The sequence below is a fragment of the Bemisia tabaci genome, chromosome 2 (assembly GCF_918797505.1).
Source record: "Bemisia tabaci chromosome 2, PGI_BMITA_v3".
Taxonomy (NCBI): domain Eukaryota; kingdom Metazoa; phylum Arthropoda; class Insecta; order Hemiptera; family Aleyrodidae; genus Bemisia; species Bemisia tabaci.
Genome location: NC_092794.1, coordinates 73108377 through 73120458, shown reverse-complemented (window position 1 = coordinate 73120458; position 12082 = coordinate 73108377). Strand labels below are relative to the sequence as shown.

The window sequence follows — 12082 nt, the reverse complement described above, 5'->3', positions numbered from 1 at the left end:
TCTGTAAGTCCAAGCCAAAATTTGTCGGTGCTGATGACAGAACCTTGTGTTCACTGGGTACCTGCACTTTCTGTGTTATATTTACAGAGCTTTTCTGTTGTAAGAACAGAATTTTGGTCGTGAGCAGGGCCGGATTTACTTACTTGCCGCCCATGGGCCGCCTGTATTTTGCCGCCCCCTTCTCATTCGTTCTAAAACATCTAATAAAAACCATCAAGTGAACGTGCCGGAGGGGCAGGGGTGCATAAGACGTGTTTACTCGTGTTGGACACATTTTTTGCGAAAGCCCTGTCAACACTACTGGCAAAAGTTCACGGAACTTTGCGCGAAAGTTAAGTTCCGTAAACCTATCTCTGTGTGGATAAAGCCTTCCATTCATATGTATTGAGCGAAAAAATTATGAAAGAACAAACATAAATGTAGTTTAATCATTTTAACTTCCGCGGCCGCGCGCCGCGCTGAGCGTACGTATTTTGCGCAATGCGTGAAGTATTTATGCAGTCTTGTAGGCGCTAAGCGTTTCACACCGCCCGCTCCTGACCGCACCGTATTTTGCGCAATGTGTGAAGTATTCATGCAGTCTTGTAAGCGCTAATATGCCGACCACCGCGTCGAGGGCTTCTTCTTTCCATCTCAAGTCCTCGTCATCATTGATTTATGCGCCGCGCCGTTCCAGGCCAAATTGCGTGTTTGGTGTCTCTCTTAACTTGACTAATTAATAAGGTGCTTCCTCTTGTATCACCGGAAGACGACAAAATTAGAAATTACTATACTCTCGATAAATGAGAGATTTTGTCACCTTTTCTTGTCTGTGATTTTTTTCCCGAATCCGATTTTTTTTATACCTACATTTCAAAAATTTCAAAATTTGCCACCCCCTTTTGTCGCCATGGGCCGCGGCCCATGTGGCAACCCCCTAAATCCCCTGTTCTATGGCCCTGGTCGTGAGCACAGTTCTCGGTCCTCATAATAGAAATTTCTGTAGCTGTAACAAAGGAAGTGCAGGAGCCCTGTGAACAGAACTATTTTTTCCGTGTATTTCACAGTATATATTCCAATTATTCACGATCTATTTAGTGTCTTTATAGTTCCATCGACATATTTTCAGATGTACGATTTCAAGGGTGATATATCGACGATATACGATGGAACGACTGATGTGAAGAAGGCTGGTTTAATTGACACGTATAATCGGCTTGACCATCTGCCGCAATGGGAGCACCCTTGTGATAAGGTTCAGAATGCATCTGACGGGACCAAATTCCCATCTCTCATCAAACCCGACGACTCCCTTTACTTCTTCAGGAAATCAATGTGCCGAACCATGCCCATGGTGAGTGAAACCATCATCGTGGCAACATTGCCTTTCTTCCTCTACACAAAATAATTCAGGATTAAATTCCTTTCTTTCCAGCGTGCCTAACTGCTTTCACAAGTGTGGGAAGAGAGGGTATCATACTGATACCATACTGGTTTTCCTTATCAGCAGATATCATGTTGAGCCAGCATATTATTATACTGATTCGGCAGGATAAAATTCGAATTCGGCATGATAACATACTGATTCAGCATCATGTCTTGCTGATTTATTTCATCAGAATGCAGATCGATGGTTAAAGTCTGAAACTACTTGTTAAAGTGGTGGATGGTTAAAGTGGATTTTATCATTTGTATTTATTTTTACGTCTGATCCGGCGGAATAATTGGGTATCCCAATTTGCCGGGCAGAATAATGTTGTTTTTCTTTCATGCCTCAAAAAAAAAAAAAAAAAAAAAAAAAAAAAAACCTATCTCCATTTGCGGTGCTTCAAAATATTCTGCTTCTATTTTATTTTTTCTAAGAAAAACAAGTGAACTACATAGCTTGGAATTTTTACGGATTATTCTGCTAATAGAAGCGAAAAATCAAGAAAGTTTTCAAGAAATAAAATTGACTGGTTTTGCATAGAAAAAATTAAGTATGACAGGAAGTCTGCGACGTCCCAAACAGAGATGCATGGTTCCGCCCTCTGGCCATCGAGATGGCGAGAAAGTCTCCTTGCAAAGACTGTAAAGTGACCTGCACTTTGTTACTCAAGTTTTTTTTAACACTAGAAAGAAAAATCAGGAATTCGACTTTTTCTTTCACGATATGTTGTTGTTTTTGTTGTCTTTTTCATTTCCAAAAGTAAATTTTGCACATAAATGAGTTTTTTTTTATTAAGTGGAAAATTTAGCCTCTGATGATTCCTAGGTATTTTAATTCAGATATATTTGGCGTAAAACCCTTCAAAATACATTGTCTGATACATTTGTCCTTACATCTTTGTATTTATTTTCAGGTAAGGACCAGTGGTAAGCAAATGCTGAACGGCTTGTCAGGGTATGAGTATCAATTCAAAAATGGATCGATGGATAACGGGCACTCCTATCCTGAAAATAAGTGTTTTTGTAGGAATGGGAAATGCCTACCCTCTGGATTACTTGACGTCACATCCTGTTACTATGGTGCGTGCTTCGTAAACTAAAAGCTATGTAGCAAATATTATTTATGTTTGATCATACTTCTCATGAAGATAATTCTAAGATCTATACTTTTTATGTATCAGATTGAGATCTTAGCCGTCTAGTTAAGACCAAAGATGTACTCGGATGACTTTATTGGCGAAGAACACGTTTTAGAGCGGACAAAATGAAAAATTATAAAAGAGCAAATAACCCCCCCCCCCCCTTCCCTGGAATGAACATAAAAATGTCAAAATATAACTGTTGTATACAGAACAATATTTTGAGCCAGATCATAAACCACATCTGCTAGTGTCGAAACGCAAAGTATTTCTATTTTTATTTTATTTTATTTTTTATTATTCACTATTTTGAGTTAGCGGCAGAACGCCATTGGTACGGCATTTCTTTGAATTGCACTGAATTATTAATCATTATTTTTCAGGTTTCCCCATTGCTCTTTCCTACCCTCATTTTCTGGATTGCGACCCAAAGCTGAGAGAAGTCGTAGAAGGCCTACATCCTAGCCCAAAGAAACATGGAACTTCCTTCATCATCAACCCAGTGAGTAAAATAATTTTTAGTCGCTCAGTTTGGAAATTACCTAACTGCTTTAATTTTTCTTTTTCTTTCTTTTTTTTTCCTGCGATAAAAATGACTTTCAGGATCAGCTGCATAATCTCTGATTAGATTTACACTGGCAAATGCCGATCAAGTATAATTTCCTAGTCATTACAGATGAGGGACCCCTAGAAAATAATGCATTTTAAGAGAGAGCTGGAAAATAACACTTATTTTCCAGCTTTAACGTAATGTGTACAAAAACTTACTTGAAATTCAGATTTAAAAGACAAAAAAATTCCTCTCGTGCAGACACAACATCGCAACAAGATGAAAGGACGATTGAAATAATCCTGAAGGAGCACTGGAGCACCTTTGCCGTTAAAAGCCAGAGATTCTATATTGTTGTAGATCACTCAGATTTTGCAAAGATCATGCAAGAATTTTGCATGTTCCGAGATTTTTGTCGAATTTTTTTTCCACATTTAGTCACCGAAATAAAAAGTAGTAGCGCAAAAAATACACGTAAAAAGAGAAGTTCGACTCCTCTTGCCGTGGAGCAAAAACAAAATAAAGTATAAAGTTGCACTGACACTTCGTAAAAGAAAGTCAAAACGTCTTATTCTTCATCGTATTAAGCATTAAAGAACGTTTTAAAAAGGATATACCAAGAATGCTGCCAATGTTGTCAATATTTTTTGTGGCAGGAAACATTATACTTAGGTATACTGCCGAACATTTTTGTCACAAGGACGAAGAGAAAATCTGTAAAGTTGAACCCTTCCATTCATGATGATTGAAAGCCACGGACACCACGTGTTAAAGTTAAGAGTCATGTTGAGGCACCATGTTAAAGTTAGGATTCAATAACGATATCACGTTAAAGTTTATCTGTGGTGAGATAGAAATAAAGTTCAAAGATTATATCAGATTTCTGATGATTTTCTGAATGATGCTTCTTAACTCAAAAACACTCTCAACTCAATTTTTTCGGAAATGTGGTTTGGATCCTCTCTAGTAAACTCGGTTCAAATAACGAGACCTGTCGAAATAGCAACCTTCTAATTTCAATATTAATCGAGATACCGCGCTTCGAAGCATTTACTTGATAACGTCATCCCTCACGAAAGTGACACCCTTGATTTCTTCCACCTTGCTTTTATCTAAGTTCCTCGTTTAGAAACCAGTGTAAATGGGTGTCTCTTTCAACAGCCTGTTGAAAGCAAGATGGAAGAAATCGAGGAGATGTCACTACCACAGTGGATGAAGTCGTATACCGACTTTTCCAAAGGGCGATATCTCAGTTCATATTGAACGTAGAAATTTGATGTTTGGACAGCTTTTATTATTCCTAGTTGAACCACAGGAATTAAGCATCAAAAGACGATTCTGTGACGAGCACAACTGACCCACTCACGACATTAAAAAATCGCCTTATTAGCGAGTACTCGTCTTGGGGCAATGATTTATCAGCAATTTTTGAAGGATGGCACTCATTTTTCCCCCCTTTATTCGTTGCGACCGTCCTTTTGACAGTTGCTGTTAACTTATTTGAACTTTTCTTGCAGGAATCTGGAACTCCGCTGAAGGTCACGGTTCGAATGCAAATAAACATGGCTCTGGGTGACCTTAGCGCCATGGCACACACCCCGCAATTCAGTAATATGGTCCTACCTCTACTTTGGACGGAAATTGTAAGCAACATACATTCAGTTCAATTTTCAAGAATGAATGAAAGAAGTAAGCCGAGAATAACATTTTTCTGAGGAAAAGAAGACACGATAAAACAGCCTGGATGTGATGCTCTGGGCTAATGGTAAAATTAGGCATATCGGCAATCTCCTAGAAAAATAGTCAAACTTTGAGAAATGAAAGAAAAAGAAGAAAGAGAGGAACAAAACCATTCATTGGACCAAAAAATATGAGTCTAACCCCAACCCAAAGATCCCTAAAATTCGTTCTCCTAATCCTTGATGAACCTTGTGCCTCTCCGCTATTCCTTAGCAATAATGAAAGCGCTGGTTGCGGCTCTAGCGGCTAAGTGCGACGGATACCGTTTGCGGAAGTGCTTTTCAGTTGCGTAATAGACTATCAATGGCGGTAACGGGTATCCGCTGAAAAATGCATGAGACTGAGCCGGATTATGGAAATCCTGGTGTGTATACAGTATCCACTCTGTCGCAGAATCACCTATGACGCACACGACAAATGGGCAGCTTCCCCTAATAGCTCATCAACAAAATATAAAATTTGCGTTAAAGCTCAAGGCTTCTTCTGTAATAAACATTGGTTGAGCGAGTTTTATGTCTCCCGTTCATCATGCTCAGTGGCGTGGCGTGAATGATCGATTATCGATTTTTCCCCATTTGAAGGTACGGTGAAGAATCGATTATTAAGGTGTTCGCTGCGAACACCCTGTATATAGATCTTTTTCCATAGGTTTAAATGGCAGACCAATCGATATATCGCACAGCACGTCACGCCACTGATCATGCTCGTTCAAAACTAGCCATCCGTAAATTCACAATATTCTGCAATGATTAAATCGTTAAAACAAATAGAATACTGAGCGAAAAAACCTCAGCGAAATGATTTTTTTACGATCCATCATTTTCCCAGTCGCTATTTCAGACTGCATCGCATTGTAAAAAAAAGTGATAAAAGCTTAGCTTAAATTCCGTCTGTCACTGAAAAAAACACGTATAAAATAATACTGTGTTCTTCTCGGAGGATAGGGTAGCCGAGCTCAACCTTGCGGACGGTGTCCAAAAGCGCAAATGTCAAAAAGTGTAAATCCCGAAAGTGAGAAATGTTTACAGCCGAAAAGTGCAAAGGGAGCAGTGAGTGACGAGACGCGACTGATCGATTATCGATATTTCCTCTTTTGAAACTATGGTAGAGAATCAAATATTAAAGTGCTCGTCGCGAGCACCCTGTATATCGATACTTTTCCACAGGTTTAAATAGTAGATCAATCGATATATCGAAAAGCACGTCATGCCACTGAAAGGAAGAATATAGAGACTAATCCAAAGCATCAAAAGCAAATCATACTCCATAATATGAAATCATAAGATACGCAACGCATACCGCCCAAGGCGCGAAGCGCTTCTGGGAGTTGGACCGCAAAGCGGTCAGGAGTGATACCGCGAAACCCTATTCCCGAAATCCCGAGAAAATCTCGGCGGAGACTGTTCATATGAACATTACATAGCAAATCGAAAGGAATTATGCGTGAGTTGCCATGAAGCACACATTAAAAAGAAAAAAGAAAAAGAAAAAAAGATGCCTCGTCAACTAGCATGAAGGAGACTTAACTAATTAAATCATGTGCAAATACCTCATTTTTTTAGATATTGAGGGTTGGCATTGTTGTGATAAAAATTAATAACCAATTAATGCATTTTACGGAAAATTGATAATGCCGTGACGAAAATCAGTTGTTTACTTCAATCGAACAAGAAGTGACGTTGGAATTAAGGTAAGGCGTTAGAGAGACAAGCGAAGTACCCTCACCTATTGTTAGTATCGCATTCGCATACGACGAACCTTGAACCTCCTTCATAACGCCTAGATGCAACTATTCGGGCCTCGTGGATGTCCGTATTGCATCGCACGAAAGAGAAGGCGTTTTGACCACCCAGGCACTCAATGCTTTATCCGGCGCGATGCGGCGCAAATGCAAGCTGAACTCCATTCATACTGTAACTGTAATGAAATCTCTTTAATACAAAATGTTGCGCACTAGTGTAGGAGGTGAATATCTTATTTGCTTCAGTTTTTATATTGCGATGCGCTGAGCATAATTGTCAGTGCAACATGTATATCGACGGTGAAACTACCAGACCACGTATCTCGTTTGCGGTGTTTAAAAATCTCCACTCACATTTTATTTTTTTGAAGGAGATCAAATCAATATCATTCCTTACAATTTTCACAGATTTTTCTCCGCACAAAGAGGAAAAATCACGGAAGTTTTCACGAATTGACGTTGAGTAGTTTTCTATTTAAAAAATAAAGTATGACAGGAAGTCTGCGACGTCGCAAACCGAGATACGTGGTTTGGTAGTTTCACCGTCGATATGCCTAAGAGATGTCTGTGCCGTGTAAACAAAGAATTGAGGGCGCTCTGGATAAACGTGGAAATTTTACTATGTTGTAGCATACTGCACAATTTTTCTAACACTTTATCGGCAATATGAGCACTTTTTTCGATACAAATTAAAACAAATTTCAAAACCGATTATACTCGGTATAATCGGTTTTTGAAAATGTTTTGATTTGCATCGAAAAAAGCGGAAATTTTAACTGTGTATTCTGATGGGAAACTGTGCTGTTGCAGGCTATGGCGGACCTGCCGACGAGTCTGCTTGCGAGGTTCATCCTCTACCTGCGGATAGCCCCGGTGGCCCAAACCGTGCTCCTCTACTTCCTCATGCTCAGCGGCGTGGCCTTCATCGGGCTCAGCATGTCGGCCATGATCTTCATCCCGGGAAAGGGCGGGAACCTGATGAACAACCAGATGACCGAAGACGGGCTCAACCCCTCGACGTGGGCCGAGGACCGGAAGAAGCAGCGGAAGAAGAAGGCGGTCCAGGTCGCCCGCAACAGGGTCGAGGAGCAGGACCGGACCCAAGTCGAAAACAACAACATCAACATCAAATCCGAGGAGTCCGGCGAGGAAGAGATGGAGACCTACTACTGCTCGCTCCTGTCGCCCACCGATCGACAGGCCGACTTGGATGCCGATCTCCTGGATAGGCTCAAGACCCTCAGCGACACTGAGACATGATCCGCACAAAAGGGAAAGTTCCGTCGCGTTGACTCAACTCTCCACGTCCAAATCCAACCGCTTTGTCAAACCAAACCTTCAAACCGTGTGGCCGAATCGATTTCAGCTGTTTGACGACCAGAACCCCGAGTGGTAAGATTGGAGAATTTGCGGGTTTCTGCGAACTTTGATGAAATTCGTGTTCAAGTTAAAACTACCGAGAGAAGTGAACACAAGGATACCTTTGGCTCATAAATTGAACAATTATTCACTGACAAAAATAAATAGGGTTGATTTTACCATACTCAGACACAGTGATACGAGTATGGTAATAAATACCAGACTCTATGGTGGCATTTACCATATTATGGTGAATATCACTAGAGCTCTGGTGAATACTACCGTAGTTCTGGGTATTTTCACTAAATAGTATCACAGTGTAAAAAGTCAAGTAGACTTATAGTAGATTTTACCGTATTTTTTTTTTCTGGGCGGTCGTTTTCGTGTTGCTCAACGTTCAACCCGCGTACCTAAGCCTCTTCAAAAGTTCAGTGAAATTTGAATGTTATATCATCCAAACTGGTTTGACAAACTGAATTGCTCGGTTGATTTGAGTACCGAGCGACTGGTTCAAACGATCGAACTTTCCTTTCAGTGCGCAGGAAAAATGTCTTAGAAGAGGGAAAAATTGCTCAATTCATTATCTTAGCCTCTAAACTTCCTTACTTTTTGACCATTGGTCTAGTTTATCATTGTCTTTAGTTTTAATAGTCTTGATCGTTCATATTGAGACTTCTCGGTCCACGTCCACCACTGGGTCTGCAATTTTTCCAAATTCTATGTCAATTGGAAGTGATGTATTTCGAGCTACCTAGTGTTTTTGAGCAATTTAGGTAATTCATAAACGTATTCGGTAACCTTTGAGGTATCTATGACGGATATCTCTGGCTCGGTTGTGAAATCGGCTCGAATGTTACCGGTCCGTCGTAGTTGGCATACCTCGCTTCCAAAAGTATGTCGAGCAGTGACATGGCGTGCTTTGCGATGTATCGATTGATCTGCCATTTGAACCTGTGGAAATGGATCGATGAACAGGGTGTTTGTAACGAACACCTTAATAATCGATTCTCTACCATAGCTCCAGATGGAGAAATATCGATAATCGATCATTCACGTCTCGACACTGATGTCGAGTGAACTTCTTTGGATTGAGTTTCAGTTCCTTTTAGAGAAAGTAGTCCCCGTTGTTTTTTAGATTAATCTAAAATTCCGCCCCTAATCAAGATACCTAGTCAGGAATCTTCAGCATGGATGATCATCGGAGCAAGCATGTATTTTTCTCGGAAGGTTCTTACAAATAACAATATACCTTTCCTCCAGTTTTCCAAAAAATGTGATTACCACTTTTAAGTTAATATTGAAAATCTTAACATTGCGATTGTTCTAGGTCGTGATGAGCTGTTTATGAAAAATTTTACCGATGGTAATACCGGTTTAGTAAAATCTGAATGATGTCAATTACTCTTTTTTATGTAACTTTGTAACGTAACATATCATTTTATTGAAAAATTATTAGTTACCAAAACTGTTAGAAATATACACGGGAGGAATGCAAAAGATTCTTGTATTGTACTTCCGAGATATTGAAGATAAAACGATGAATCATTCAAATCGGATGGATAATTCATTATTTTTATTGTTAACTCTCTTTCACTGAATTTTTGTATCATCACTTTATCAAAATTTAGAACTTGAAAATGTACATGTTTTATGAAACAGATCAACATTGGACGTACTATTCATGCCAAGAGGAATTATGTGCAAGTGCACGAAATCGAATAGATCCGTGATACCCACACGCAAATCCCTCCTGTCATTCACAGTTCTACACTTCATGGTTCCTTTGATTCAGTTCATTTCTGCGTATTTTTTTCAGCACAAATACGTCTAATTTAGAATAAATTATTAGAAAAATACTTGTTGACAAAATTACCTCTTGAAAATTTTACAATAGCAGCTCATTCTTTCCCCAATTCAATTCAAAGGTACTGTGAGTATATTTAGATTATTTTTATAAGAATGTTTGCAGCGTTTTTCATTGGCAATATTTATGAAAATGATTACAGTTTCACCCCAATTATGAATATTAAGTGCCAATGAGACACTCAAAGCTTCAAACATATACCGATACCTTAAGCAACATCATAATTAGACTTTAGAGGCAGCACTGATAAAATTAATGACAAAACTTGCAAGGATCTTGCCTTAAGCCAAGCAAAGATGAGTCTTTTCATTGTGTTGAATTTTCAATGTACTATCTGTGGTGTTTCTAGAATATGTGTCTGGTGGTATTGCATGTATAGCAATGCCGACATAGTATTTTCTCGCAGATCATCACAAAATATATAGCAGGACAATGTTGCCTCATTGTTACGGGGCAATATCGCCGTAAGTTACGAGGGTAATGCTCCTTCAGCGCAACTCCTCATATGTTTTATATTTTACCTTGACAGCATTGCGTCATCAAAGACCGCAAGACTCATTCTCATTGTAAGTTGGGTATTGTTGAATTGCACAAAAGTTGCTCCAAACATTAGCAAAAAACCCATTGCTTTTCTACCAGCATTCGTTTTATGGAACATCCCTTTGTAAAGTCCCTTTTTTATTATTTTTATCTCGTTACACTTCTCTTCCTACTTTCCTGTCCACATCAATCTCCTTTCTCTCGCATTATCTTCTATCTTTTTCTTTCAAGTTTCCTTCCATGTGATTGATTACTTGTTGGATCGATTACGAACTGGTATTTTGATCTGGACTTTGGTAATCTTTGTGGCGCGAAACAGTCATCCTAAACTCAATGCCGGCCACGCTGATGCGATATTATTGTTTTGCCTAATATCTCACACCTATGAATTTCAGGCCTATGTAGATTGTTAAATCAATGTTTGGATATCAGTATGAGATTATTTTAACAACGAACTGGCCAGTCCCCCCCCCCCCCCCCCTCTCATTGAGAGCTTGAAGGACAAGGCACATAAGTGCAGTTTTTAAAAAAAAAATGAGTTATAAATTATTTTAAGTGAAACTATACCTATAATCTTAATGCATATATTCTGTGAAAAATTCACTCCCAATACCAATTTTTAAGCATCAAAAAGTCAGCCTAAATTTTGTGCCCACCATAAGGATCCCTGAAATTTTGAAACTTCAAACACGTACTTCTCGAATTAGCAAAAACTGCACTTATGCGCCTTGTCCTCCAAGCCCCTCGATTCAATTTCAAATTATCAATTCCGATATAAAATCTCCTTCAATTTTAAACCTCTCTCCCTCCTTCATATTCTTTAATTTTGTTCGGGCGTTTATTTTTCTTCGTCTTCTTTCCCATTTTTCCTGTCACTTTATTTTTAAACTAACATGCAATCTTTACCTTTTCCTTGGTTTACTTTCCTTCATAAATTCTCCCTTCCATAATACTCATAAGTTAAATAAGGTTGTGATATTACGCTAGAAGCATTAAGCTTAAATTTTCGTGGAATTTTATTTTTATTTTCCTTTTTTTCTCATCCAAGGTTACGTAATAAGTTGTATCTTGAGTGATTATTTATTTTTCCACTTATTTGTAAATAATGTACAAAAAATACTTAAAAGACTATGGTGGGATTTACTCCCGCAAGAGACGGAATGGACTTTCACGAAGATCAGTGCCTACGCCGGTTACTGTGCAGGGACGAAGCGTGAATGATCGATCGTCGATATTTCACCATTTGAAGCTATGGTAAAGATTCGATTATTAAGGTGTTTGTTGCAAGCACCCTGTTGATCGATCCTTTCCCATAGGTTCAAATGGGAGATCAATCAATGTATCGCAAAACACGCTACGTCACTGATAATGTGGTGATTTTTCGCACGGTACGAATTATGACCAAAGATAACATATTCTCTGGTAGTAGACTGGTCTTGAAAAACTTTTTGAATGTAATGAAGCAGCCCTATATGTAGGCAGCAAACTTGTTTACGGTGACGCATTAATTTGCCATAATTACAGTGATGCACTTGTGGCATTATACGGTGGCTGCCGTAAAAGACCACTTAGATGCACTATAAAGTGTTTTTTTGAGTTCTAGATGCACTCGAGTAGATTTGTAGTTACCAATTAAATTATTTTTCTGTTACCCACTGTTACCCTCGAGATGTAAAAAAAGGACCCATTATCTTTGTAAATTTGTGATGATAGTAAAAAATATACCTTTGTACCATCTTTTA

The 12082-nt window shown here is 38.9% G+C and overlaps 1 protein-coding gene across 3 annotated transcripts in view; it reads left to right on the top strand.

The window, feature by feature from the left end:
- LOC109032033 (scavenger receptor class B member 1) overlaps nucleotides 1-12082 on the top strand; it is a 111194-nt gene extending 99112 nt beyond the window's left edge. For all 3 annotated transcript variants that reach the window (XM_019043929.2, XM_019043931.2, XM_072296209.1), the window contains exons 6-10: nucleotides 1109-1333; nucleotides 2322-2487; nucleotides 2930-3048; nucleotides 4614-4739; nucleotides 7388-12082. In XM_019043929.2, the coding sequence (XP_018899474.1) occupies nucleotides 1109-1333; nucleotides 2322-2487; nucleotides 2930-3048; nucleotides 4614-4739; nucleotides 7388-7837 (1086 nt within the window). In that variant the 3' untranslated portion in view covers nucleotides 7838-12082. The remainder of the gene's footprint in view (nucleotides 1-1108; nucleotides 1334-2321; nucleotides 2488-2929; nucleotides 3049-4613; nucleotides 4740-7387) is intronic.